General features: G+C 55.7%; 1 protein-coding gene and 1 long non-coding RNA gene across 4 annotated transcripts in view; one reads left to right on the top strand and one right to left on the bottom strand.

The window, feature by feature from the left end:
- The window catches only part of Tfeb (transcription factor EB), a 51,778-nt gene extending 25,801 nt beyond the window's left edge, over positions 1-25,977 (top strand). Inside the window, 10 exon segments of the mRNA XM_005072391.4 lie at positions 19,270-19,498; positions 19,582-19,836; positions 20,240-20,320; positions 21,867-21,987; positions 22,076-22,132; positions 23,084-23,159; positions 23,572-23,719; positions 24,922-25,038; positions 25,040-25,128; positions 25,130-25,977. Coding sequence (XP_005072448.2) covers positions 19,292-19,498; positions 19,582-19,836; positions 20,240-20,320; positions 21,867-21,987; positions 22,076-22,132; positions 23,084-23,159; positions 23,572-23,719; positions 24,922-25,038; positions 25,040-25,128; positions 25,130-25,397 — 1,419 coding nt within the window. The 5' untranslated portion in view covers positions 19,270-19,291 and the 3' untranslated portion in view covers positions 25,398-25,977.
- On the bottom strand, positions 290-4,448 carry LOC110341301. 3 transcript variants are annotated; one of them, XR_005870096.1, is made up of 4 exons: positions 3,673-4,413; positions 1,691-3,530; positions 953-1,112; positions 290-720 (listed from the first exon to the last, which is right to left on the bottom strand). It is a non-coding gene; the product is annotated as an uncharacterized LOC110341301 (long non-coding RNA). The 3 variants fall into 3 exon arrangements; XR_005870095.1 differs by lacking the exons at positions 290-720; positions 953-1,112 and having other exon boundaries at positions 1,227-3,530; positions 3,673-4,448; XR_005870097.1 differs by lacking the exons at positions 290-720; positions 953-1,112 and having other exon boundaries at positions 1,227-3,530; positions 3,792-4,448.
- Positions 25,978-27,989: the final 2,012 nt, after the last annotated feature.

Here is a 27,989-nt window from a genome sequence, read left to right as displayed (position 1 = left end):
ACTGCGAAATCCCGGGCCTGTGCATGGGGACAGGTAGAGACGATAACTGGAAGGGGAAATGCAGGCTGGCTCCCTCCATGGTGTTCAGGCTCCTCACTCTGTACCTTTCCCAACACCCAGCCGCCACGATGCCCCAGCCCTCAGTGAATGACCATGGCAGGCATGACCCAGAGGGTGGCATCGGGTACCTGCTACCCGGATTGGGAGTTCCAAGGAAGACAAATCCAGGACAGGCCTTGGAAATCTTACACACTAACTAGAAAATTGGACAGGAGACTAGAGATTTGGGTCGGCAGTTAGAAGCACTTGTTGCTGTTGCGAGAACCCAGGTTCGATTCCTAATACTCATATGATGGCTCACAGCCAGCTCTTATTCCAGTTCTAGAGGTTCCAACACCCTCTTCTCATCCCCACAGGCTCTGGGCACTCATGTGGTCACACACATGCACACCAGCAAAAGACACATGCATAAAATGAAAGAGAATTTAGGAACTGGACAGGAACTTCTCCGTGCCTCGGTTTCTCCATTGACTTCTTTACCCCACTTCTTACTGAGAAGGTCCCGTGAAGAAGCACATCCCCAGCGAGTGGTGGAGTGATGTTTGCACGGGCCAGGGTGGGGGCAACGGCCATGCAGTCAGATCACACAGTCAGTTCAGGACCAGGGACCATGTGAGGCAGTCTGGAGAAGTGCGTGGTGCGCAGACAGGACCCGAGAGCCTGTGATGGAAGGAGAGAAGTAACTCTTGAAATTTCTCCCTGACTGCCCCGTGGTCCCCACACAAGTGAAATAAAACCATGCTGTATACACCCATCTGCCCATCCATTATATCCGCCGGTCATATATAGCTGCTTGTCTCTCCAGTTATAGATTATGTGGTCCATCTGTCCATCTATTCATCCACTTATTCATCGGCCTGTCTATGTGTCCGTTCATCGTCCACGCACATACCCACGTGCCCACTTGTTCCATCCGTCCATGAAGGACTGGTGTTCATCTCTCAAGGCTTGTTGCACACTCAGTCTTCCAGATGCCGGATTATATCCGTTACGCTTGACCCATACAGAAACTCTCCAGGATGGAGGTTATTTTCATTTCGTACACCAGGAACCTAAACTCCATTAAATGAGATGGATTAATGAAGCTCTCACAGCCAGTACGTGCGAGTCAGTCTCAGCCGGTAACTGAGATTCAACCCTGTCTGCTTCAGAACACATAGACTTTCTTTAAAAAAAGATTTAAACTTTTATTTTATATACTCCAGTGTTTGCTTGTGTGTTTGTGCACCATGTGCGAGCCTCATGCCCACAGGCCAGAAGAGGGCTTTGGGGGTCCCTGGAACTCGAGTTACAGATGCTGTGAGCGGCCGGGTAGGGGCTGGGAACAAGGCCTGGCTCCCTCTGCAAGAGCAGCCAGTGTCGTAGACTGCTGAGCGGTCTCTGCAGCTCAGTGCTCCGTCCTGAGTTCTAAACACGACGGCGGCGTTAGCAAGTGAGTGGCACACTGGGGTCCTGTAGTGTTGGAGTCCAGAGCTCTAACCAAAAGCACACTGCAGGTGGAGGGCAATCGAGGTTTCCCAGGAAGCTAATGTCACCATCGCCACCCCCAGCACGCAGGGCTCTTCTCCACATTAGCGTTTCTGCTGAGCCCAGTTCCTCTGCTCCTCCAATACAGCTCTGCCTTTCTTACCTGCCCATAGGTCAGGAAGTTCAAGGTCCACATCTGGCCACGGCTTTGGCCGCCTTTTTTCCCAGTTACTGAGTCTTACATTCTTGCTTCCCAGGTCCCCACAGGGAGGTCATCTGTCACCGGCTCATCCGCAGCTGGCCCTTCGCAGCTCTAGAGCTAGCGGCTCCGTTTCAGTCCAGATTCCTACTGGCTGACAAAAGAATGCATCTGGAAATAGTTTATTTGGGAAGTTTCCCAGGGACTACCTGGAAAAGTAGGGTCCATGAGTCCTGGAAAGGCAGGAAGCTGATAAAATGTCCATTGTGGAGGTGTGCTGTTGGCTCATTCTCATGGGGGAGGGGCGGGGAGGCGGTGGTTCAGGGGGCTTGGATCATGCTCTGAGATTACAGGGGGCTCCTGGATTTTGGCTAGGGTGTGTGTGTGGGGTCACTGGGCGGGATGCTAATGCCACACTACCTCTGGCTGCTATGGTAGTGCTTACAGGCCAGAGGTGGCTGGACCCTCAGCAGCTCCTGCTGGACTTAGCAAACTCAGCCTGGAGGTCAGCCCACCCTCTTCCCACAGCTCCCTTTGGTCTGTGTCCAAGGCGGCTCCTCCCTCTGGGTCAGTCACCATGCCACACGTCTAACAGGGATGGAGAGTCTGGAATAGGAAGCAGGTAGGATGGATCTCCCTTCGTGTTTGCTGCCTCCCTGACAGACACTGGCTGGGCCTTTCCTGAGCCTCACCAGGTGAGAGAGCCCTGGGTACTCCATTTTCACCTAGAAAGATGTGTGACCACGCCAGGTGACACATAGTCTGCAGCCAGCAGTCCCCCTTCAAAAGGAAAAATGTGATTATTATTTTGCTTGTTAAGATCAGGTCTCTCTATGTAGCTCTGGCTATCCTGGGACTCACAGTGTAGCTCAGGCTGGCCCCAAGCTCACCTCCTGACTTTAGGCAGCTGCTGTTCGTTCTTTCTCTTGCCGCCTCTTCTCCAGGCCCATCCTGCCTCTGACTGCCCATTAGTCAGCGGGGAGTGGAGCTTCTGGTGCCCCTCCCTCTCGTGCCCATCTGAACCAGAAGCGGTTTGTGAGACATGGGGTGCTGTGGGATCTGTTTTGCAAGGTCACCCCTGATCGTTCCTGGTGAAGCATCTCCCAAGTCCGCTGTCTACCCCAGCCCTGCTGCCCTTCTGCTATGCCTTCTACCTAGCTGGGCCAGCAGGGAGAGTCAAAAGGGGGAGTGGCAGGCTGGGGGTGTGGCTCAGTTAGTAGAGTGCTTGTCTAGCATGCTTGAAACTCTGGGTTCGATCCCCAGCCCCGTGTAAAACCAACCTAGAGTCTCAAGCCTGTAAGGGAGCACTCAGGATGTGGAGGTCAGAGGTCAGAAGATCAAGGTCATCCCAAGCTCTCTAGTGAGTTTGAGGCCAGTGTGGCTCCGTGAGTCACTGAGTAAGAAAGTCCCCAGCGTGAAGCTGGGGCAGGGCTGGGGCTCACCATACGACATCCCTGATGGGCTGGCCCGCCACATAGATGCTGTAGCTTTGACCTTTCTTCCTAACCGCCGCTCGCAGAATGTTTGGTCACAGCTTGCATGCCTGGGTGGTGTCAGGCTGGTGGTGTCAGGCGCGTATCTGCCACCACTGACACTCCGCTTACTAGGAGTGTCTCTTCGCGTGTCCATTGCACTGCCCCTTACTCACTGGTATAGCAGGCGGCCTGCTCGTCCCAGCTGAGCTGGCCAGGGACTGGGAGCTTCTGAGGTGGGCCTGTGCTAGATGTGGCTTTCTGGGTCTTTCTCAGGCTTGGGCTCAAGCATCTTCCATCTGAGGGGAGTCTGCTGCTGGAGCCTCTCACTCCTGTGGGAGAAATGGAACAGCTCAGAGTCCTGGAGGAGGCAGAGGGGCACGGAGATGAAGATCATTACTGGGTGTGGGATGCTTTGCCCCAAACCAACACCTGGTCAGGGTTCCTCTCTGCCACCCGGGAAGGGCAAAAGACCTGTGTTTAAGGACCGGCGAAAGGTAGAAATGGCTGCCGGGAGAAAGCCGTCCGCGTTCCTCTCAGACCTGCGTGTGGCCCCCGGGTAGAGCTGCAGGTGGCTGGGAGGGCCCTTTCACCTCAGGGGAGGAGAAGGCGGCTTTCAGGGCAAGTGTCCTCCGGCTTCCTGGTTGTCGGGCTGGAGAAGTCCGAGTGCTTCCAGGCAGTGCAGGTGTAAGGCTGACATCCTGGGACACACCCAGGTGGGCTGGCTCGCTGAGGCCAGCACCCTGACAGGGAGCTCCTCGGCCCTGGTACCCTATTGCCTCTTCCCTGGAGCCAACTCACTGTTGGGCAGGGCAGGAGAGGCGGTGTCGAGTCGGGGAGAAAAGCTGCTCCACCGAGAGTTCTGGACCACTGCTTGTGGTCGTCCGGCGGCCTGCGTCCATACAGGCCACCCTCTCCTGCCCCCGCCAGGCTGAGTCAGACTGAAAGCAGAAGCAGCCAGACACTGTGCCGGGTGAAGCGAGGCAGAACCGGCTGTGCTATTTTGGAGCCCGATTAGTTCCCCCCAGCTCGGCCACGCCTTGCTCTCAGGGCTCCCGTCCCCTGCTGGTCTTCAGCACTTTGCCTTCCTCAGGGGACAGTCTGGATGGTGCTTGGTTATCCCTGGTCTATGGAGCGCTGTTAAAAATCCCCTGTCTGGACTTTGTTGCTGGTTTCTGGGGTGCTAGTCCTTGGGCGGGTGTTGGGACAGAGCGCCCCTCCTGGTGGGAGCTGGGGAAATCTAGTGCCCCTGCGCCGCCCTACCCTACCCTGCCCATCTTTCACCACCTCTAGGCCAGCTGTCAGCTGTTACTCCTAGGGTGGGAGCTGACAAGAGAGCTTCAGGTGGGAGCCTGTCCCAGAAGTCAGTCTCAGAGGGGTGGGGGTGGGGATTTCCAGGCCCAGAGGGAAGATATTTTGGGGTCACAGGCCTTTTCAGAACCCGTGAAATCACTCTCTGAAACAGGCCTAGCTGACCCCCATAGTAAGTGCCTTTTATTAGGAATGCTAGGCCTGTTTAGGGTTCTGGCCCCACACGTCGGGGCTTCTGTGGTGCCCACATGAGCTTGGGCGTCCCACAAGTCCAGCCTGCAGAGGTGAATGAGGTCAGTGGGGTGTGGGATGGGGTGCTGATGGCGGGGTGCTGGAGGTAAGAGTTGCCACCTGTCCATGGACAGAGAGGACAAGGGCCTTTCCCGAGTCTGTGTAGCTGGAGACAGGCATGGTTGCCACTGTCCTGCGTGTGTGTGTGTGTGTGTGTGTGCGCGCGCGTGTGTATATGTGTGCGTGTGTGCGTGTATGTGTGTGTGTGTGTGTGTGTGTCTGGGTAGAGTCTTAGTGTCCTAAGGCTCCGTGTATCCGAGAGTCCTGGGTCTCAGAGCTGTCCTGTCTTGGGGGAGCAGAGACGGGTTGGTGTGCGTGTGACGGGTATCTGTGGGTGCAGTGGTCTTTGCAGCAGTGGGTGTTCCTCATGCACTTTGCCCTGACCGAGGCCCCTACCGTCTCAGCTTCCTTTCTGCTATCCCATAAGCACTGAACGTGGGCGCCGCATGCGCGGGGCCCAGCTGCCGAGGAAGCAGCCAGCCGCCCACACTCCGGCCTGCACTTTGGCTCCTGGGCTGTTTGCTCAAGTTCACTGTGGAGATTATTTCTGTCTTGTATCCCTCTAGGGCCGGGACCACCCTGGTCTCTCATCCTTGTCACCAGTTTTCACTCTTGGTATCAGGTGACCAAATCCTCAGAGGTCAATGTGTAAAGTCTCTTTGTTTACTTTTCCATAGATCTGGGAGACTTGTTAGAGTACATCTTCAGTCTCTGGCAGTCTGGGCTAAGCCCTGAGGCTTGCCTTTCTAACCAGCACTCAGGAGTGTGACACCTGTGGATCGTGTGTGGTGTGGTGTGGTGTGTGTGTGTGTGTGTGTGTGTGTGTGTGTGTGTGTGTGCATGTGTGTGTGTTTGAGAGAGGATTTCAAGTAGCCCAGGCACCCTCAGACTAACCCTGAATCTGAGAATGACCTTGAATTCCCGATCATCCTCCCTCTACTTCCCAGGGCAGGCACCATCACCCCATCAGATCACGTGTTAAGGGGTTAGGACATACAGGCTCCTACCTAGATCTAAACTGTGGTTGGTGGTCAGGCAGGGAGGTGACACACTCACATCCCTCCCCTTTGAGCCAGGCACATCACCCGCTTCAAGGAAGACAGCATCTCTGCCAACTGTTTACAGATAGGGAGACTGAGGCTCCAAGCGGTTGTGTGCCTGCCTGCCTGCCTGCCTGCCCGCCCGCCCGTCCTCCCTCCCACTTGCCCTCACACAGCTGCTGAGAGGCAGAGCCCGATGTGACTTCAGCTTTGAAGGACTCTGAGCTCATGTACACTGCTGAACCTCGGGGCTCAGGTAGACCCCACTGCATCTGAGGCCGGGGTTTCATGCAGCTCTCAGGGACTGCAGTGCAGGGGTGATCCTTGGAGGCTGTGAGTGCAGCAACTGCCTCTGAAGGGAAGGAGGGACGGAGTGGAGCGCAGTTCCGGGTAGGGCTGGTGTCCTGGTGTCCTATCTACCCACTTCCTTGTGCGCTTCCCAAACAAACTTCTGGGTGGAGTGCGCTTGCGGGTATGTGGGTTCAGAGAGCAAGCTAGTGCTCCCTTGCCTGCCTGCTGTGTGGCCTCAGGCACGTCATCCGCCCCTCTCTGTTGCCTCTTCTGTAAAGGGGGATGCATTAGTGCCTCTAGAGGATCAAGTCGGCGGTACGACAGCTAGGAATGACACTTTAGGTATCTCTAGCTCTCAATGGGGGAAATGAATGAGTTGCACAGGCAGCGTGTGCCTTGGAGCTGTGTCTGTTCAGAGGCGTTACCTCCTTCCTCTCTCCTCCCCACCCCATGCCTTGTTTATTTGTTATTACTTGGCAGAACCTGGCTGTTGCAGTTAAGACAGATTGAGGAAGTAGTTTCTCACAGCCACAAGCGGGGTGCGGGGTGGGGGCAGCAGAGGCTGGGATGAGGGGACAGACACCCTTCCTAGCCCAGGAGCCAGGCCAGGGGTGACAGTAGCTCAGGAAGGTAGAGGGAGGCCTGGGTACAGAGTTAGGCCTTGGACCCAGAGCCAGAAACTGCTATGGATTTGACCAGGAGAGCTTCCAGCCCCAAGAAAGGGTCCTCAGAGGTTGGGGTGGGGCAGGCAGTGTGGTTCCTGAGGCCTTTACAGTTGTGGAGAAGGGCTTCTAGAGACTGGAAGGCAGCCCTGGTTCTTCCCACCTAGACCCCGCACCATGTACACAAGACCTAGCCTTGTATACATACATCCGTGCTGCCAGAGTCTTCTCGTCGCCAGACTAGGCCGGAAGGCGTCTGTGAGGAGCCATTAGCCTCCTACGGGGAGTGAGGCCCGGAGAGCAGCGTCACAGGCAGAAGTCTCGCCCATTGCACACCTTTCACCCTCTGGCCTGGGTAATCATGGCTAGAGCCCTTAACTTGTGAACACGGCTGCTTCTTCACTGCAGGGCGGCACAGGTGGCTGAGTTGGCACAGGAACTTGGGGTCCTGGTCTCGGAGTCCCCCATCTGCCTTCAGGCCCCATTCTGGTTTGAAAAAGCTGGCTGAGAGCTAGACTTCCCTGCCCTCTCCCACCAGGCTCCTGTCCTACATTGGGCATCAGTTCTCTGACTCATGTAATTACATTCTGTCTGACAGCCTGACGCGCTTCCCCAGGCACTATTGCCTGCGTGAGATGGCCCCTGAGGCTCCTGGCTGTGTATCTTCTTGGCCAGAAGGTGGGCTTCAGTCTGATAGCCTGTACGAGAGCCAAAGGGGTGGTGCCCAGACCATTATAGGGGCTGTCTGGGGACATGTGGGGATAGGTGGGCAGGACTGGGGTGCATGAACAGCAGTACCCTGTTCTCCTGGCGGCGGCACACTCTGTGGGAGGCCTGAGCTGTAGACTCTGCCCCCCCCCGCAGTGTGACATCCCACAGGCCACTCTCCCTTTTGAGCTTCAGTTTCCTCTTTTGCTGGTGTTGCTGTCTGTGTCATGAGGTGTTTGTGGGGTGTACACAAGGCCTGGTGTGGGCCACGTGTCAACTGTGGTGCCCGGCATACGGTGGGGACTCAGAAGTGATCACAGAGCGGGGTGGGGGGGTCTGTGAGCACATGGGGCTGCTGACAAGCTCGCCGAGAGATCTGCGTGTGTCCTGGGCGGTGTGCCGAATGGAAGGGTAGGGGCGCTCTGGAGAACGTGCAAGATGCTTTGCCGGGAGCTGTCCTGTAGGACAGCTGGGGGTCTGACGGGTGACCAAGAAACAAACGGACCAGACAGTGGACACAGGCCGGGGACCCTTGAGTGCATGACAGCCGGAGGTGCAGAGGTGGCTCAGACCTCGGTCCCACTGCAGCCAGGGACAGGAGCGAGGGAGAGGGGCTGGGGTCAGATATAGGTGAGCATGCAGAGAGACAGGTGTGTGTGTGTGGAGGTTGAGTCAGAACCCAAGGGCTTTTCTGATGCCCCCTCCCCACCCCTGCCTCGGCTACACACCCTGACCCTGCCTCTCCAGTCTGTCCCGCTTTCGGTGACTCTCCCTGCACAGGGGTCCAGCTGGTCCCGAGGGTCAGAAGAGGTCTCTCTGGTCTGGGGTTCCTTTGAGGCCGTCCCCTGCTGCCCGGTTGCTCAGGTTGCCCCAGACTCACAGGCTGGTCAGGCAGGGGTGCCGGCTCCCACCCTTTCCTGTGGCCTGAGCGGGGCCTGGGGTTGATGAACCGTGAGAACTGAAGGCTACCACAGGCTGATCAGAACCCACGCCATGTTTCCCCTCCCTCCCTTCCACCTCCTGTGCCTCTGCTCGGGTTGGGAAACCAGCCCTGGCCAGGCCTGGGATCACTGTTCTAGAAACTCAGCTACTCAGGAGGCTGAGGCAGAGGATCAACTAGGGAGATCATGTTGCAAAATTAAAAAGTAGAAAGAAGCCTGAGGCTACAGCTCAGTGGCAAAGCCCTTGTGTGGGAGTGTGGGAGACCCTGGGTTCAGTTCCCTGCACTTCAAAAACAAAACAAAACAAAACAGCATAGGAGAGACGGCTCAGAGGATAAAGTCCTTTCCTCCTCTCAAACTCCAAGACCCAGAGTTTGGATCCTGAACTCCTGCAAATGCAGTGACCGCCTGTAATTCCAACACCTGGAATAGACAGAAACAGGATCCTCGGAGCAAGCTGGCTAGCTAGACTCACCCATGTCAGTGAGCTCTGAGTTCAACTGAGAGACCTTGCCTCAATGAATAAGGTGAAGAGAGAATGAGGAAGACCCCTGATGTCAACCTCTTGTCTGTATACACATGCACAACACATACACACCATACTCATACACATGCACACCACACACACGTGCACACACATGTGCACACACACATGCACACTGCAGATTCACACACATTCACACCACACATCCACACACGCACACCACATACTCATGCACAGGAACACACACATGCACATCATATACACACACCACACACACACGTTAAAAGAGAAGAACAAAGACAAGCCCCTGACTACCCGGCCTCTGGCCCCAGCATGGTCCCCACACGCGTCCCGTGTTGTCACTCTGTGTGTCTTGGGATGGGTTTACCTTTGCGACACTGATGTTAATTCAGGTCACTCTATTTTTGGACCTACAGTTATCACCTGTAAGGGTCAGGCAGGCCTCTGCTAAGTGTCTCCACTTAGCTAAGTAATGGCAGGCCACATTCTGCATGACATCCTAGAGTGTCTTGGAGACCAGCGATGATCAGTTTAGGTACTATAGGTCATCCTGGAGAGGCCTTCAGGGTGGGGCCTTGGGGGATCCCTCAGGTGCCTGGAGATGGCCTCCATCCCCCTAGAGTGGTGACTACGGGCAGGTGCCTGGAGATGGCCTCCATCCCCCTAGAGTGGTGACTACGGGCAGGCGGGGCCCTATGTAAAAGTTTATGAGCTACATGATTCACATTTGTACATTTAAAAAGTTATATTTACTTATCAGAGAGTGCCACAGTGTACATCATTGGGAGGCAGCTTGCATGAGCTGGTTCTCTCCTTCAGTCATATGTACCCTGGGAATTGAAGCACCTTTATTTACTGAGCTACCTTTTTTAATAGATTTTTATTCAAATTAAAGACAATCTTATCTTACATACCAATCCCTTTCCCTTCTGTCCTCCCAAGTCCCCCACCATCTCCCCATCCCACCCCCCATCCCCTCCCCAGGGAGGATGAGGCCTCTCATGGGAGTTCATCAAAGTCTGTCACATCATTTGGAGCAGGGCCTAGGCCCTCCCCGCTGTATCTAGGCTGAGAGACCATCCCTCCATAGGAAATGGGCTCTCAAAGCCCGTTCGTGAACTAGGGATAAATACTGGTTCCACCGCCAGCGGCCCCATACACTGCCCAAGCCCCCCAACTAGCATCCACATTCAGGGGGCCTGGTTTGGTCCTATGCAGGTTCCCCAGCTCTCAGTCTGGAGTCCATGAACTTCCTCTTGCTCAGGTCAGCTGTTTCTGTGGGTTTCCCCAGCATGGTCTTGACCCCTTTGCTCATCACTCCTCCCTCTCTACAACTGGATTCCAGGAGTTCGGCTCTCACCCCAAATTTGTTCATTTTGCTAGGGTCAATTAGGCATCAATAAACAGGAGAGAGACCCTAAGGCAGCTTACAACTGCCTGTAACTCCAGTTCCAGAGGATCTGATGCCCCCTTTTGGTCTCCATGGGCACTGCATGTGCTGGTGTGCATGGGCAAGCAGGCATACACATACACACACATAGAAGTAACACAATGTTAAATAAAAATGTTGGGACTGGAGAGGGGACTCAGGGGGTTATGAACACTTGTTGCTCTTGCAGTAGACCCAAGTTCAGTTCCCAGAACCCACGTGGTGGCTCACAACCATCCACGACACCAGTTCCAGGTGATCTGACACCCTCTGCAGGCACCAGGCACGCATGTGGTGCATATACACACATGCAGGTAAACGCTTGTCAGACAAATCTTAAAAATATGTAGTGTAAAAATGTAAAAGTGTGCGCCACTGATTTCGTCCTGCTTTGGTACCAGGGACCTTCTAACCACATGGCGTACCAACGCCAAGTGGCTCCCATTCGCTGTTCTCCGGGATGGGAAGTAGTTGAGTCTTGTTGCTACCCTTCCTGGCTTCTGCTTCTCCAAGGCCCCTTGCAGTGAGCTTCTTAATGAGCACGAACTTTGGGGAGGAAACAGACTCGAAGAGGCTGCTCTGTGCCTGCCTAGAGCGCTGGTTGGGTGGGGCGCACAGACAGGTGACTGGAAGGGCCTGCTCCCAGAAGGGACAGAGATAAGGGGCTTTGGCTGTGGAGATGGAGGTGGCCAGGCGGCGAAGCGCCTGCTGTGCAAGCTTGAGGACCCTCAGTCTCCGTCCTCGGGACCCGGTAGACACCAGGCACAGTGGCGAGCATGTCTCACCGCAGTGCTGGGTAAGTGGGAGGCAGAAATGGGGGTTCTGGAGCTTGTTGGCCAGCCAGCCTGCCTACCGGTGAGTTCTGGATCAGGAAGAGGCTTGGTCTCAAACACCGACGTGAGAATGACTTAGGAAGGTAATTGATGTCAATCTCTGGCCTCTGCATGCATGAGCAGGTACATGCAGGCACACCTGTGTTCACACGCACACACATGCACGCACACGCACGCACACGCATGCACACACACACGTGCGCGCATACACGGAAGAAGGAAGCTTATTCAGGGACTTCACTCATGAGCTGGGATAGGGAGACAGTGACAAGAACGGTGACACCGCTCTGGAGCCCACGCTTACACACACACACACACACACACACATGCACGCACACGCATGCACACGTGCGCGCACACACGGAAGAAGGAAGCTTATTCAGGGACTTCACTCATGAGCTGGGATAGGGAGACAGTGACAGGAACGGTGACACCGCTCTGGAGCCCACACTTACACACACACACTTACACACACATATGCGCGCACACACGGAAGAAGGAAGCTTATTCAGGGACTTTACTCATGAGCTGGGACAGTGACAGGAACGGTGACACCGCTCTGGAGTCCACGCTTCCACTTTTGCAGTGCTGTTCCCTGACCAGGGTACGCTCTGTGGAACATCTGTCTCCAACCAACAAAAGCAGGGTGACTGGTGGGGAAGCTGAGGCAGACACTGAGTCAGGTCCAAGACTGACACTTGAACCCACGCATTCCCATCCCAAGGCCGCAGTCCGTGTAGCGAGCCTTCAACTTCTACCATAGAGGTGGCCTTGTCCTGGGTATGGTAATTGTCGGACATCTGTGCTAGTTTGCCCCTCCCCTTGCTCTTTTGAGACAGGGTCTCATATAGCCCAGATTGGCCTTGAAATTCTGATCCTCCTGACCATGCTGGGCAAGTTCTCTACCCATTAGCTGCATTCCTGGCCCCTACATTGTCTCTTCTTGCTGCCCGCTGCAGCAGAGGCTGCTCAGAGAAGGAACATCCTCCCAACCAGGAACCCTCTCCCCGACTCCTTCCTTTCCTTCTGGTCCATGGCCCTGCCCAGGCACCTGCTCAAGAGGCCTTTGTGTAGAGCCCCGGTTTCCTTGCACTCCCTCTGCAAGGGTAGTTGTAGACTCAAGGAGAAAGGACACCCTCCCACCACAGAGGCAGGCCCGTAGCAAATGCCTTAAGCAGGCACTCTGGGCTCACACTTCGTGGTTTCAGCAGCCAGACATGTGCTTTTCTGGGAATGCAGGAAACTAGCTCTGCCCTTTGAAGAAGGGTAACCGTGTCTCTCATGTTTGGCAAGTCCAGGCTGTTGCTGGACACCTTCCTGGCTCTGGGCTACATGGATGAGATCAGCTGCCGGACCCTTTGATGAGTGGGGTACTTCTTCAAGGGGACTCAGCCCCAAACAGGATGGGGGTGGTTCCAAGTCCAGGAAAAGCTGGGCTGCCAGGCCCCAGTCCTGATAGCAGCTCTGAGCCCTTTATGCCCCAGCCTCTCTGTCTGTCTCAGTGATGCAGGAACAGTAAAAGCACTGTGGCGAATGAATTACAGACTTAAACTAGATTAAAGCTCCAGTGGTGAGACAGTGCTCACTTGTAACCTCAGAAGCTGGAAGGTGGAAGCAGGAGGATCAGGAATTTGAGGTTATCTTTCGTTAAGTAGCAAGTTTGAGGCCAGCCTGGGCTAACGGAAACCCTGCCTCGGAAAAAGACCAAAAACAATTTAGGGGACTAGAGAGACAGCTCAGCAGTTAAAGGCACTCGCTGCTCTTCCCAGAGGACCCAGGTTTGATTCCCAGCCCACCCACTTCAGGCAGCTCACAACCACCGGTAACTCCAGATCCAACACCCTCTTCCTGTTCCCTTTGACACTGCACGTTGATGAGCACGCACACACACGCACACACAAACTTTAAAAACACACTGGAGGGATGAACCATAATTTATTGAGCAACCCTGTTGCTGGACATTGCAATTTCACTTGTTTTTATTTTATGTGTTTGGGCATTTTGCTTTTGTTATGTCTGGTGCTCACAGAGATGAGAGGAAAGTATCAAATCCCCTGGAAGAGTAGTTACAGACAGCTGTGAGTCCATGTGTGGGGGCTGGGAATCAAATCCAGGCTCCCCAGAGGAATAACCAGTGCTCTCAGCTGCTGACTCATCTCTCCAGCAACTTTCTTTTTTTAAAACAGGCTCTTGCTATATAGCCCAGGCTGGCCTGAAACTCAGCTATGTAGATCAGGCTGGCTTCAGACTTTTACTATATCTTCCTGTTTTGAATTCTGGAGTGCTGGGAGTACAGGAATGAGCCGCCATACCCTTCTTGAGACTGTTTTGATTTTTTTCTACATAATGTATACTGACTGTATGTTTGCACACAAGTGTTTTCCGCATTTAGAATTACTTCCTTGGGCTAAAGACCCTTTATTGTGTGTGTGTGTGTGTGTGTGTGTGTGTGTGTGTGTGCGCGCGCGCGCGTGCGCGTGCATCACAATGTATAAACGGAAGCTCAGAGGATGATGTGTGGAAGTCAGTTCTTCCTTGTGGGTTCTGGGGATCAAATTCAGGTCCTCAGGACTAGTGGCAGGTGCCTTTGTCCACTGAGTCATCTGCTGGTTCCCCAGTTGCTTTTGCGACTGTACCGAGGAGTGACCTGGCAGTCACGCTGAGGGAGCATGTCATGGACATGCTGGTCCAGATGTTGTTGAAGGCAAACTGCTTACCATTGCTTTTCAGCTGTGCAAGGTCGGCCTCCCTCCTTCAGTGAGCTTCAAAAAATGAAAACAATTAGGAGCGAGCAGCTGGACCAGTGCTCATAAACAAGTTGGCCTGTGTCACCGGCACCTGCAGCAGGTCACAGGCCATTCCTGGTTCCCTCCTGCAGAGCTGCCCTTTCTCCCTCCCAGGCAGTCCCCCAAGGCTAACTGAATCCTGACTTCTCACACAGTAGATGTTCTGTGCCTGGTGTTGAACTTTTTATCTGTAGATGGGACTTCATGCGCTTTGGGTCTTTGCTGTTGTTGGTGGTTTTTTGAGGCAGGTTCTCTCTGTGTAGCCCTGGCTGTCGTGGACCTCCCTATATAGACCAGGCTGGCCTTGAACTCACAGAGATCTGCCTGCCTGTCTCCTCTACCCCTGCCTTCTGAGTGCTGGGATCAAAGGTATGCGCCACCACACCCAGCCTGGCTCCAGGGATTTCTGAATCTGGCTTCTATTGCGACAGTCTATGAGGGCCGCTGGCAGTGGTGTGCGGGGTCAGTGGTGGAGGGACACTGAATGCTGTGCGCAGCTTTTTCCTGGGCGGGGGGGGAGGTGGGCTGGCTTGGAGCTTGCTATGTAGACCAGGCTGACCTCAGAGTCATAGAAATCTGCCTGCCTCTGCTTCTGGAGTGCTAGGATTAAAGGCATTGCCTGTGCGTGGCGTCTTTACCCTCTTTTCTTCAGTGAACATTAGGTGGCGTCTCGTGTGGGGTCCGATTACAGTGCTGCCAGGGGACACCCCCATCAGTGTCCTTGGGTGACCACATGCGTTTCAGCTTTGAGACACAACTTTTACATTGTTTATCTGTTTATTATTTATTTATTGAGACAAGCTCTCAAGTGCAAGCCTCAGATTCTCTATGTAGCAAAGACGACCTTACATGTCTTTTCCTCTTGCCTCTGAGTGCTGCAATCACAGGAGGGCCCCACCCACCATGCCCAGTTCATGCAGTGCTGGGGATTGAACCCAGGGCCTCGAGTGCTAGGCAAGCACTTGACCAGCTCAGCTACATCTCCAGCCCCAATGATCCCAGTTTTAAAGGATCTCCCTGTAAGGCAGACAAACTCCAGAGAAGCTGTGTATGGGTGGCAAACACCTCCCAGTGTTGGGGGGCTGGGACAGGAGGATCTAGAGTTTGTAGCACCTGGACAACACAGTGTCGGAGGAGCAGTTCATTTGGTGGCGTGACTGCTTAGTGCACACGGAGTCCTGAACTGGGTACCCAGCGGTGCAGGAAAGCAGCTGTGGTGGTGCACAGCTGGAATCCTATCTCTTAGGAAGAGGAAGCAGTGTCACAAGTTTCAGATCATCCTCGGCTACATAGTGACTTTAAGAACAGCCTGGACTACATCGGTGCTCTGCCACTCCGGGCCCCCACCTGGCTTAACAGCCCGTTCGTTGCTCTTAGTAAGGAGAACTTGGGCCTGGCGAGATGACCTTGGGGGACAGGGAGACCCCCTTCTTTTCAAAGATGGGGTCAGCAGGATGGGGCTCCCGCAGGCCTCTAGAAGTGAGCCTGCCTCACACAAGTCACACATGGGAGAGGCAGCGTGCTTCATGAGTGGGGCAGAAACCACGTAAGCAGGTCCCCGTTTGCCCCCACTGCCCGTCCTCAGTGCTGCGCAGCTGTGGCAGGTGACCCCACTTCTCTGGGCCTCCTGTGACTCCCTGCAGAGATAGTCCTCTTCCTGACGAGCTCCAGTGCTGTGACCCTTCTCTGTTCCCATCTGCACATCTCTGCCCAGCTTGGCTCGGGCCGTCCGTCTTATTCTGCAGTTGCCTCCTCCTCCTCCTCCTCCTCCTTGACTTCGCGGTGTATCTTCGCTGTCGGCTTCCCTGGACGCTCTTTCCCCTGGCATCTCTATGCTCCCGTCCTGACTCCCACCATCTCCTTAGAAAAGTCCACACTCAGATGTAGATGACTGCTTAGGGAAGTCCACACTCTGCTGAGTGGTGGAAGGAGAGGCAGGAACCCTCTCTTGGAGCTGCTGGATGTCTGCCGGGTGAGTCTCCTAGGAAACTCACAGAAGCCCCTCCCAGAAGGCACTTTTTTTTTTTTTTTTTTTGGAGACAGGTTTTATTATGTAGCCTTTGTTGGAACTCATTCTGTAGACCAGGCTGGCCTTGAACTCAGAGATCTGCCTGCCTCTGCCTCCTAAGCGCAGGGGTTAAAGGTGTGCACCACTATGCCAGGCCGGGAAAGCAATTTCATCTGTTTGTTTTACAGAGATCAAGACAGTGAGGCACAGAGAAGCTTTGTAATTTCCCCAGGTCGCCCAGCCGGTGAAGGCCGTCCGTGAGCCTGGGCGCTCACCGGGTCGCTCAGCTTTGAGTTGAGGCAGCCAGCCGAGGACCTGGAGAAACGGCAGCTGGAGTTCCCCATGGGTCCTGGTGTGCGGATGGGGTTGGCAGTGCCACTGGAAGAGTCAGGGACGTTGTGGGGCCACCGACCCTTCCCCGTAGGAGGTGGTGGTACCTGTACATGGTGGGCCCTGTGGTCCTGTGTTCCTGGGCTTGCACAACGGACCTTTCCAGGCTTTGAGGGACAGACATTTGGACTTTCCCTGTCTCTTGGTTCATCCTGGCCAGCCCACACTGAGGCTCATCTGTATATAGGGTCCCTCCTCCAGGTACCCACAAGCCTTTGCCCCTCGCCCACGCTCCCAAGCTCAGTAGGGGAGGCTAGAGTTTTGCCACCAGGAATATGGAGGTACAGTAGCTCTGTCCAAGAGGTTCTAGGGAGTGGGAAGGTTTTCTGCCTGCTTCCACCCTCCGAGGTCACTGGCACCCACTCCTCTCACCTGGAGGCCCCTCTGGGAGGGGTTCAATTCCCACTCCCATCTCACAGACAGGGAGCTGAGGCTAACGCAGCCAGAGCATGGCCTATCGGGCCTAGCACAGTCCTTGAGGTAGCTAGGCCTTTGTCAGGGGAACAAGGGACTCCTTCTCCCCAGCCCTCCCTGAGCCGGCTGGCACGGCCAGGCCCCTTGGCCCCCACTGGTCATCTGAAGTCGGATTGTCCATGAAAGAGAGGTTGCCGGCTGTCTAGCGGACGTGTGGGGCCGCATCTGGTCAGAACCAGGGGTCTGTTCGCCAGTGTGGCTATGGGCCGTGGTGTGAAGACAGGGACATTCCTCTGTAAGAGCTGGAGAAGGGTGGTGGGAGGCAGGGGTGCCTGCAGCTGGCAGCTGCTGCGGGTGGGGGAGGGAGGGGAGGCAGAGCCTGGGCTGTTGGGGGCAGCCCTGTAGACCATGGACTGCTCAGGCTTTTACAGGGTAGAGAATGGAAGAGAGGTGATGGCTGCCTTGTGCTGGGGGACAGTGGGTGTCCTCACCCCGTTAGGGAGCCAGGTAGATAGTGGACGGAGTCTGGTTGGGGACCTGTGACGTGGGCTCCGCTCCTTCCCCAGCCCTTTATGCCATGCTCTCCCCCGCAGCATGGGGTCGACCAGATAGACACCTTGAGTGGGTGCCGGCTCTGTCTGGCCACGAGAAACTTAGCTGCCCCGTGCGTCTGTTTCCCCTTCTTTGTGAAAAGACCATGGTTGTGCTTCCCAACATGGCTGTGGAGGCCCCAGATCCCAGTTTGAAGACCCTGGCTGGAATGTGCCGGTCTTACACACTCAGACCACCAGGCACTGCACAACCACCTGGCTTTTACTGGACACAGAAGAAGTCACTGTTTAAAGAGGAGGAATCTAGCCGGGCGTTGGTGGCGCACGCCTTTAATCCCAGCACTTGGAAGGCAGAGGCAGGCGGATCTCTGTGAGTTCGAGGCCAGCCTGGTCTACAAGAGTTAGTTCCAGGATAGCCTCCAAAGCCACAGAGAAACCCTGTCTCGAAAAAAACAAAAAAACAAAAAAAAAAAAAAAAAAAAGATTAAACAGCTTGCCCAAGGTCCCACAACAAAGACGAGAGAACCAGGCCTCTGCATCCCCTGGCCCTGTGGGGAAGCCGCGCTTAACCATAAAGTCCCTCGACTCTGGACTATACTCTCATGGGCTCCGGCACCCCCAGCCCAGTCTTGGGCTGCCCCCGAGAAGTCACTGGGCTCTGCTCTTCCATTTGTGTCCCAGTGAGGGGAAGGGACTTGCCCCCTGTCATTCGGTGACCTAGGGATGGGACAGGCCGAGTCTCTGGACTCATTCTGTCTCACCCCCACCCAGCCTAAGTTCGGGGGCCTCAGCCGCCTCTCCCCACAGTGGGTCAAGCTCCAAGCAGTGAGGTGGCCCGTCTTCACAGGACTGTACCCGCCCTGCCTGTGGGCTCTCCTTTCTCTCTGAGACTGTGGGGTGCTGGAGCTGGGGGGGGGCTACGTCTCCAGAATCTGGTTCAAGGATCATACCCATTCTCCCCACCCACCTCACTCTGTCTCCCGTGCCCCAGAGGCTAGAGGCCGAAGGTACAGCAGTAAACAAACAGATGAAATGCGTCCCCTCAGGGGACTTGCATTCCTAGTAAGGGACAGACAGTCAATGCAGTAACAAACATAATAAGAAGCAAAAAAACAAAACAAAACAAAAAAACCAACCCAGTCCTAGATGGATACAGAGAAGCAAGGTGTGTGTGTGTGGGGGGGGTTGGTAATGCCATTTAACACAGTGGTCCTGAAACTTCACTGTGAGGTGACATTTGAGTCTTGGAGGAGGTGGAGTGACCCTCGATGGTATCCGTAGAGAGAACATTCCAGGTGGAGGGACAAGTGCAAAGGCCCGAGGTGGACGCATGCCTGGGGTGTTTGCAGGGTAGTTTAAGGTGTGGCTGGAGCAGTAGAACGAGGGAGAGAAGCGTGGGGGGGGCCTGGGGGGCCACGAAGGCAGCGGGTTACAGGGCACCATTGAGGCCGCGTCTAAGGACTTGGGCTTTTGCTCGGAGTGAATTGGAAGCCGTGGAGAGTTCTGAGCAGAGAGCCAGCAGGAACTAACAGGCTGATGGAGTTCTGAGCAGATGGTGGGGGAGGAGCTCTGCACATCTGGAGGCTCCTGGGGCACTCAGAGGGGGCGTGGTGCGGGCTGGGCCGGGGAGGGGCGGGAGAGGAGGATGGAGCCCCGGCCAGGTATGAAATGCTCAGGATGTGGATGTGACTGCGGCGAGGGTGACTTTGAAGGACAGAGTCCCTGCTCTGGTCCAGAAGTCAGGGAGCTTGGGCTCATGGCTCAGTTTGCTCAGTGGCCTTGGGCAAACCCCTTCTGTCAGGACTCAGTTTCTTCTTATGTGCAATGGGAGCAGCCGCCCTTGTGCCAGCCCTCGCTTAAACAGGGTGAGGGTGATGAGTACTTCATGGACCTGTCTCCCCTCGACTGCAGGGAGCCAGAACCAGCAGCTGCCATGGCGTCACGCATCGGGCTGCGCATGCAGCTCATGCGGGAGCAGGCGCAGCAGGAGGAGCAGCGGGAGCGCATGCAGCAGCAGGCCGTCATGCATTACATGCAGCAGCAGCAGCAGCAGCCACAGCTGGGAGGCCCCCCTACCCCAGCCATCAACACCCCAGTCCACTTCCAGTCGCCACCACCCGTGCCTGGGGACGTGCTGAAGGTAGGGCCTCTGCCGCAGCTGGACTTCCGTCCCTGCTCTGCGAGTCCCAGCCCCCTCCACAGCTGTGCCCTCCCCCTCCCCAGGTGCAGTCCTACCTGGAGAACCCCACCTCCTACCACCTGCAGCAGTCCCAGCACCAGAAGGTTCGGGAGTACCTGTCTGAGACCTATGGGAACAAGTTTGCGGCCCACATCAGCCCAGCCCAAGGCTCTCCCAAGCCTCCGCCAGCAGCATCCCCCGGGGTGCGGGCTGGACACGTACTGTCCACCTCAGCCGGCAACAGTGCCCCCAACAGCCCCATGGCCATGCTTCACATCAGCTCCAACCCTGAAAAGGAGGTGAGTGGGGGCTGCCGGCTTGCTGTTAGTTGTAGCACTTTGGAAAAGTCTGGTTTTAATGGCAGAAGCGGAGCTGTGTCTCCAGGGAGCTCCAGGTTGAGGGAAGCACAGTCCTGGCCCCGGGGAGCCCTAGTCTGAGGAGAGTTACCATTTTACAAGTTCTGCTGGGGATAGGGCACACTCGGAGGAAAGCCCAGCGCTCTTGTAGCCCTGAGTAGTTGTGTCAGGAACTCCCTGGCAAGGGGTTCTGGGGGACGAGCCTAGTTCGGCCTTAGGCTGATCTGTAGGAGCCTTCTCTGTCCTTTTCCTCCTCCAGATGAGCAGGGTGGGTGAGGTGTAGCGCTAGGTAACGGCTGCCCCTCTTCAGGTGGACCATCCCCAGATGAACTTTCCTCTCTTCTAGTTTGATGACGTCATCGACAACATTATGCGCCTGGACAGCGTGCTGGGCTACATCAACCCCGAGATGCAGATGCCTAACACGGTACCCTTGGGCTGGGAGTGGGGCGGGGCCCACACAGCGGTTTCAGAGCAGAGGTGTATCTCTGTGGAGGCAAGAGTCACCCCCACCAAACACTGTGACAGGGACTCAGCAACCCTGAGTAGACCGGAACCCAGAAGGACAAACTGGGTTTGGTTGACTCCAGCACTTGGGAGCAGAGGGAGTTCAAGGCCAGCCTGGTCTACAGAGTGAGTTCCAGGGCAATTAGTTGGAGCTACATAAGAGAGACTCTGCCTCAGGAGGAAAGACAGACATGCCACGACCTTGGCCAGTGTGTGTAATGGGGCAGGCTCAGGGAGTTCCCTGAGTGGGGGTAAAGACGAGCAGGAAGAACCTTCCGGGGCAGCAGTGTGTCCTGTGGACGGTTCCTGTGAGGGTCTATGGGTCTCCTCTGATGTGCCCAGAGCCCAAGGTCTGTGTTACTCACTTGGTAGGGCTGGCCTTGTCCCCAGCCACAGTACCCTTCCTCTGACAGTCTTGTCTGAGTGACCACTCGTTGGCTTGGGTGGGCAGCAGATGAGGAGCCAGGTTAGATCAAGAGACTGGGACATTCTGTCATGCCTTGGGAAGTTCCCCTGCCATTCTAACTGCCCTCATCGGCGAAATGGGAGTGATGCCATCCACCCACAGGGTTGTGGAAAGATTAGAAGGGACAAACAGAAAGGGTGGGGCTGAAGAGATGGCTCATGGCTAACAGACTGAGTTTGGTGATTCACATGCATGCTAGTGACATATAACTCCAGCTCCTGGGACCCAACGCCCCCTTGTGGACTCCGTGGGTGCCTGCACAAACCCGTGTGCGGACACAGACATATACACAAAATGCAAACCTAAAACTAAAATTAAGAATAAAGAAGACGAAGCAGAGGGTGACAAGAGTTAGTTCCCAGCAGGCAGGTCTGCCAGAAACCGGAGCCACTACCTTGCTTGGGGCTCACCTGTTAGCTCTGGGTCTTGAACAGAGTCTTGGCATGCCACTGAGAGAAAGTCCTGGAGTAGGTAGAGTCCGTCCCCCGTTCCTGCCGCCCTGGTGACATTGCCGGGTGCCTGCACAGGAGGCAAAGCCCTGTTCAGTCGCTGCTGGGCAGAGGCCAGGAAGCAAGCAAGGTTCTTCAGTTGGTTTTCTGGTCTCCCTCGGTGGCTCCTGCCTACACCAGGAGTCTCTAGGCCCGAGGCTGGCGCTTGCCTGGCTCTGTGGTGGCGGATCGTTTTCAATCCTGCTGTAAAGTCTTCCATGCTCCTGCTCTGATGAATTCCATAGTCTCAGAAAAACTCACTCCCAAATCTATTGTGCCCCTCCCTGGGGTTTCTACAGCGGGAGCTTAATCCCATCATTGGTTCCTCCTCCACCCTTCCGCCCTGGCCAGAGGCTCCTGAGGGAAGGGCTATGCTGGGCCACCCTTTCCAAAGCAAAGCCTTGCACAGTGAATCCTGGAAAAGGGGCTCAGGGGTAATTTTAACACTCCTGGCTGGCACCATGGGACTTGGTGAGGACTCACCAAACCCCCCTCCGCTGCTTCCTCCACAGCTACCCCTCTCCAGCAGTCACCTGAACGTGTACAGCGGTGACCCCCAGGTCACAGCCTCCCTGGTAGGTGTCACCAGCAGCTCCTGCCCTGCTGACCTGACCCAGAAGCGAGAGCTCACAGGTACTGCCATCCCGTCCCCGTGTCCCCTTCCCATTCCTTCCTTCCCACTCCCTCCTCCCCACCACCTCTGTCCTTCTCTGGCCGCCAGATGCTGAGAGCCGGGCCCTGGCCAAGGAGCGACAGAAGAAAGACAATCACAACCTGAGTGAGTCTCCTCCCCTCCCCATCTGACCAGGGCTGAGCAGCCTGTGCCCGCCTCACTCCCCACCCAGCCCCGGACAGGCTCCTTAGCCCCGGACAGGCTCCTTAGCTCCGGACAGGGCTCCTTAGCCCCGGACAGGCTCCTTAGTCCTGGACACGCTCCTACTAAGCCAGTGGTTCTCAGCCTGTGGGTCCCCACCCTCTGGGAGGGAGGTCAACCTCCCCTTCCATGCCTTCCATGTGTGTTGCACACCAAATAGCCTACTTATCAGATATTTATATTATGACTTATAACAGTAGCAAAATTGCAGTTATGAAGTAGCAATGAAAGTAATTTTATTTTCATTTTATTTCAACGTGAGGAACTGTATTGAAGGATTGCAGAATGAGGAAGCTTGAGAACCATTGCACTAAGTCTTTTTAGGAAAGTGGGAGGGGCCACTGGGAGGAGTTTTCTTGAATTTTCCAGTCTATCAGATTTCATTCTTCAGGCCTGGGGCAATAGGAGTGGAGGAGATGGCCCCAGGCAGTCTTTGCTAAAGTTGACCCTGCCCCCTCATTGTCTAAGCCTCAGCCTTCAGCCTCTGCCTGCAGGTTTTTTTCTTTCTTTCTTTCTTTCTTTCTTTCTTTCTTTCTTTCTTTCTTTCTTTCTTCCTTCCTTCCTTCCTTCCTTCCTTCCTTCCTTCCTCTTCCTTCCTTTTCTTTTATTTTTTTTTCAAGGCAGGGTTTCTCTGTGTAGCCTTGACTGTCCTAGAAGTCGCTCTGTAGACCAGGCTGGCCTCAAACTCGCATAGTTCTGCCTGCCTCTGCCTCCCGAGTGCTGGGATGAAAGCACCATACCTCGGAGCCCTTTTATTCTAAACTAGGATTTTCTATGGGGTACCCACCATAGGTTGGGAGCTTCTCTCAGGGGGGCCCCCCTTTCTAACCATGCCCCCGAAATCTTAATCTGTAGTTGAAAGGAGACGCAGGTTCAACATCAACGACCGCATCAAGGAGCTGGGAATGCTGATCCCCAAGGCCAATGACCTGTGAGCAGGGCCTGCAGGGCGGGGAAGGGTCTGGGCCGGGCAGCAGCTGTAGGCATTACCAGTGGTGGAGAGAGCATGTTTGAGAAGAGACGGTTCCTGCCTCTGCTGGGTCAGGGCAGCTTCGTTGGGAAGGGAGACTTTGGGGTGAGGGAGGGACTTCCTGGAGAAGGAGTCACGCTGGGAAAGTGTCTAAAGGGCCTGGACTGGAGAGTTGAGGGGTGCAGGGCAGAAGACGGGGAGATGGGTATGGGTTGGGCATGTTGCTGGATCCCAAGAATTAGTGAGGAGCTGGTCATTTCTGTAGTAAACCCCTTTTACTAGGGGCAGATGGGACTCTGACCCTAGCCTAGTGTCAGCGGGGCTGGCCTTGCTTCTGGGTGTGCGCCTCTGACTCCGCATTGCTCTGCCGCAGAGACGTGCGCTGGAACAAAGGCACCATCCTCAAGGCCTCTGTGGATTACATCCGGAGGATGCAGAAGGACCTGCAGAGATCCCGGGAGCTGGAGAACCACTCTCGGCGCCTGGAGATGACCAACAAGCAGCTCTGGCTTCGCATCCAGGTCTGGCCCTGACTGGGCTCCTGGGTGGCTGGGTCCCAAGCCTGGGGCGGGGCTTCAACATCTGAAGGGGGAGGTCGGAAATGGCCCACAGGGAGTGAAGCCGTGTCTGCCAGATATGACACTTCGGTGAGACATGAACCCCACTCCCCTAAGCAGCAAACAGTAGCGGGCTCCTTTCCCGACGCGCTCGTCCTGCAGTCCACACTGGGGACCAGGCAGGTCTAGCGCCCTAAAGTCAGGTAGTCATGTGTTGCCCACTTTAAACCAAATTTTGTTTTCTGAGAGATGGGAGTTCTCTTTGTACAGCAGGCTGCCCTGGAAATTGTAGTCCTCCTGCCTCAGTTTCCCAAGCGCTGGGGTTACAGGTCCATGCCACCATGCCTGGTTCTGTAAGTCTCTTTAGGTGCCACAGTCACTTTTGCTCACGTATACTTGGGCAATTCCTAGTATGCCCTGCACCTAACCTCAAGGAAACTGACTGCCGTGCCCTGGGTGTCTGGAAGGTATACGGAGAAGGCAGCGCTGAGGACCAGCAGGCTCTGGGCAAACTGAAGAACGGGCCTGAGAGTCAGCCCCCACTGGAACTGTGACTCCAGTCCCTGGCTGTATTGAGGGCCACCAAGGCTGGTCCCCCAGACCAGTGGTTCTCAACCTTCTTAAGGCTGCGACCCTTAATACAGTTCCTCATGTTGTGGTGCCCCAACCACAAAATTATTTTCAATACTACTTCCTAACTGTGATTTTGCTAGTGTTATGAATTGAAATGTAAATATTTTTGGAGATGGATGTTTGCCAAAGGGGTTACGACCCACAGGCTGAGACCACTGCTCTCGAGAGGCTGACTTAGACCACAGGTTTTAACCTTTGATTGCTCCCACCTAGCACACGGACACTCTAAGTGAAAACTGAACTTCGGTGGATGGAACTTACTGGATGCAATGTCTTTTGATAATTTTCATCCCCACATCGCCCAGACAAGTCTATTTCAATTTAAACTTTTGAAAGAAAGCTGGCCAAGGTGCTCTGTGGTGACCCCACAAGCCGCTGACCACAAGCCATGACGCGGAGAGAGATCCTGGTCTAGACTCAGGCTCCTGCCGCCGTCTGCTTTGTCCTCCTTCAGCTGAGATGGTCCTGAGTGTCACAGGGGAGGGGACAGGAGGGCTAGCCTGGTGTCTTACCGCCCTGTCCACTCCCAACAGGAGCTGGAGATGCAGGCTCGGGTACACGGCCTCCCCACCACCTCCCCTTCTGGAGTGAACATGGCTGAGCTGGCCCAGCAGGTGGTGAAGCAGGAGCTCCCCAGTGAAGATGGCCCGGGGGGAGGCTCTGATGCTGGGGCCCGAGGTCCCTGACCCTGAGCAGATGCCCACTCTGCCTCCCCAGGCCCCGCCGCCCCCCCGCCGCCCAGTCCCCTTTTCACCACCTGGACTTCAGCCACAGCTTGAGCTTTGGGGGTGGGGGTGACGAGGGGCCCACGGGCTACCACGATCCCCTGGGGACAGAGCATGGCTCCCCATTCCCCAACCTGTCCAAGAAAGATCTGGACTTAATGCTCCTAGATGACTCCCTGCTACCCCTGGCCTCCGACCCCCTCTTTTCTACCATGTCCCCTGAGGCCTCCAAGGCCAGCAGCCGGAGGAGCAGCTTCAGCATGGAGGAGGGCGATGTTCTGTGACCCTGGTAGCCCCTGTGCCAAGGAGCAGGGGCTGCCTGGGGCTGGGAGGACAGGGCAGAGCCCTCCCACCCTTCAGGCTGCACTTGGTGTGAGGTAGACGCCTACCCTGCCCATCCTTCCCTTCCATTGGCCCTGTTTGGACTTAGTGCCTGCCTGGCAGCCGATGGGCTGGAGAAGCCCTCCCTCCCGTGCGGCTTAGAAACGCCCTCCTCTGGGGGCAGTACTATATGAATCGTGGTGGGGAAGAACAAGGATGAGGGGATGAGGGCTAAGAAGAAACCCCGGGAGGGGAGACCCTCTCTTCCGAGCCTGAGCCCCTCCAGGAAGGACGTTTTGGAGGAGTAAGAAGTGCGTCTGGGGCAGCAGCGGGTCTGGGCGTGCCCGGGCCTGCTTTCCTGGTTTCCAGCCTGTCCCCCAGCCTGATACTTCCCCCACAGGTGGGGCACCCACCCCCCTTTGGTGCTAACAGCTCTCCCCTGGTGGTGTGAGGGTGGGGTGGCCAGGAGTCTGGGTTCAGGGTGGAGAGCACCCCGCCCCCAGAGCCCCCACTTTGTGCCTTTAGTAAACACTGTGCTTTGTATCATGTTGTCCTGGCTCTGCGGTGTCTGTGGCCTCAGTTTACAACAGGCCGGAACCAGCCCAGTGGGCCCAGAATTCAAGAGCTCCATGGGGGACGGGAGGAGCTTCTGAATTCAGCTCTGACTCCAAGGGAGGAGAGAGAAACAACCTTTATAAGGTGTGGCTGGGGACATTGTGTCCCACTGATGCCACGAGGTGGCGCTGCAGCCATACTGGTCCCAACAGCTGTGGTCCCAACAGCTGTGCTTGCTGTTGGATGAGGACAGGTCTGCTCTCAGAGGCTTCCCTAGGTGTGTTGCTCTGGCTGGCCCGGTTTCTAGTGGGGCCCTCAACATTCTCGCTCTGTCTGGAGGAGACCTTCAGGCTGTATCCTCATGGCTGTGGGAAATAGATGGGAACCGGGACCCTGGCTGGGAGTCCGAGGTATGGGCTCACCTCCTTTTCTCTCCAGCACTGTCCAGTAGCGGGGCTTCAGGACACCTTTGCTCCAGGTTCTGGGGTGTTAGACCCTTTCCCTGGATGGGGAAGCAAACCTGATTCCCCAGCAGGGCCTTTGTAGGTTTTGCTTGGTTCCTTGATTTTCAAAACTCTTCTGCCAGGGACCAAAATGGCTTTGTCTTCCAAGGGTTCTAAAAGGCCAAAGAAGCCTAATTTAAAAGAGTTTTTAAAAAAAATTCCCAGGATGAAGAGGGCAATTTGCTCTTCGAAGAACGAGAGATGAAATCAGCAATTAACGTGTGGAGAAGGGAAGGCAGCCCACGGTGAGGGCGAGGTTGGCAGAGCTGGGAGATTAGCGTCAAGGTCAGATGGAGCTGTGGGTGACCTTGTACAGCCTGAGCGCGCCTGGCCACAGCCCCTTCCACTTCAGGGTCCTGTTCCATCGCCTGGAACCTACCTTCCCTAAGCCCTTCCTCTGAGACCCCTAGTGTGAACCCCTGAACTCTGGCTGAGATCAACTGGAGCCTGGGATGTGGGGTTCACAGACTCTGGGGCCAGCACTTCCAGTGGTTAGTGAATCTGGTGTTCTCATCGCCTTGGGGAGTGATGTGGGAAGCTGCCTTCTACGTCCTCATATAACCCCTCATAGCCAACCTAGCTTACCCCCCCCCCCCCCCCGTCACCGAGGCTCGCAGCTTCCGGTTCACCACCTGCTCTGTGGGCGTTGGGTCAGGATGGCATGTCAGGCAGGACCAGGGTGTGAGTGGGATTCTGTCCACACGGGGGCGCACAGGTTCAAGCATCGGTCAGAGCAGTCCGTCCACACCGCCTGGGTGGCTTCCCTCCTGCCTGGGGCTGCTGCAGTAGCTTCAACCTAGAATCTGCCTCCAGCACTTCAAACCACAGAAAATGGGTATCTGAGACTGACTGGCAAGACCCTCTCCTGTGGCTGGAATGGAGTCGGGCCTGGGGTCATGACTTTCCCCAGTAAAATAGGGGGCGCTGTTCTCCATCCTTAGATGGTGGGTAACCATTGGGACATCTGCAAGGGGAGTCTTGTGAGGCTGACTGCAAAGATGGCCCTGCTGACCCTTTCCTTGGGCACAGAGTCCGGAGTAATGAGGTCCCAGCAGCCATAGCTTCCTTGGGTCCCACGGGGGAGGAACCCAGGGAAGGAGCTGGTGGAGCAGAGATGGGACACACGCCCAGCGTCCCAACCCCTGGCCCGCAGCTCCAGTTCTTGTGTCTGTCTGTCTGTCTGTCTGTCCGTCCACACCAGCTGCTCCCTCTTCCCTGTTTACCGGTTCTGGATTACGTGCCGTCTACAGGGACAGCTGGGACCTCAGAAGGTCCTGCTAGGCGTTTCCATCCCCACCGTCTCCACCATTCTCTTAAGGCTGATTCTTCATTTGCTGTTCTGTGCCCTTTAGCAAGCAGAGGGTATGAGACACACTGTGCTGCACACAGAGACACATTCCAGACTTCAGTAACGCCTGCCCCTGCCCACCTCACAGCCTAACCCCTCTCCTGCCCTCCGAGCGCCCCGGCTGGCCATGGGGCAGCTGGAAAAAGCCC

Source organism: Mesocricetus auratus, unplaced genomic scaffold, assembly GCF_017639785.1.
Source record: "Mesocricetus auratus isolate SY011 unplaced genomic scaffold, BCM_Maur_2.0 Super-Scaffold_100021, whole genome shotgun sequence".
Taxonomy (NCBI): domain Eukaryota; kingdom Metazoa; phylum Chordata; class Mammalia; order Rodentia; family Cricetidae; genus Mesocricetus; species Mesocricetus auratus.
The sequence above is the reverse complement of the archived record's forward strand: the minus strand, read 5'-3'. Positions and strand labels throughout refer to the sequence as shown.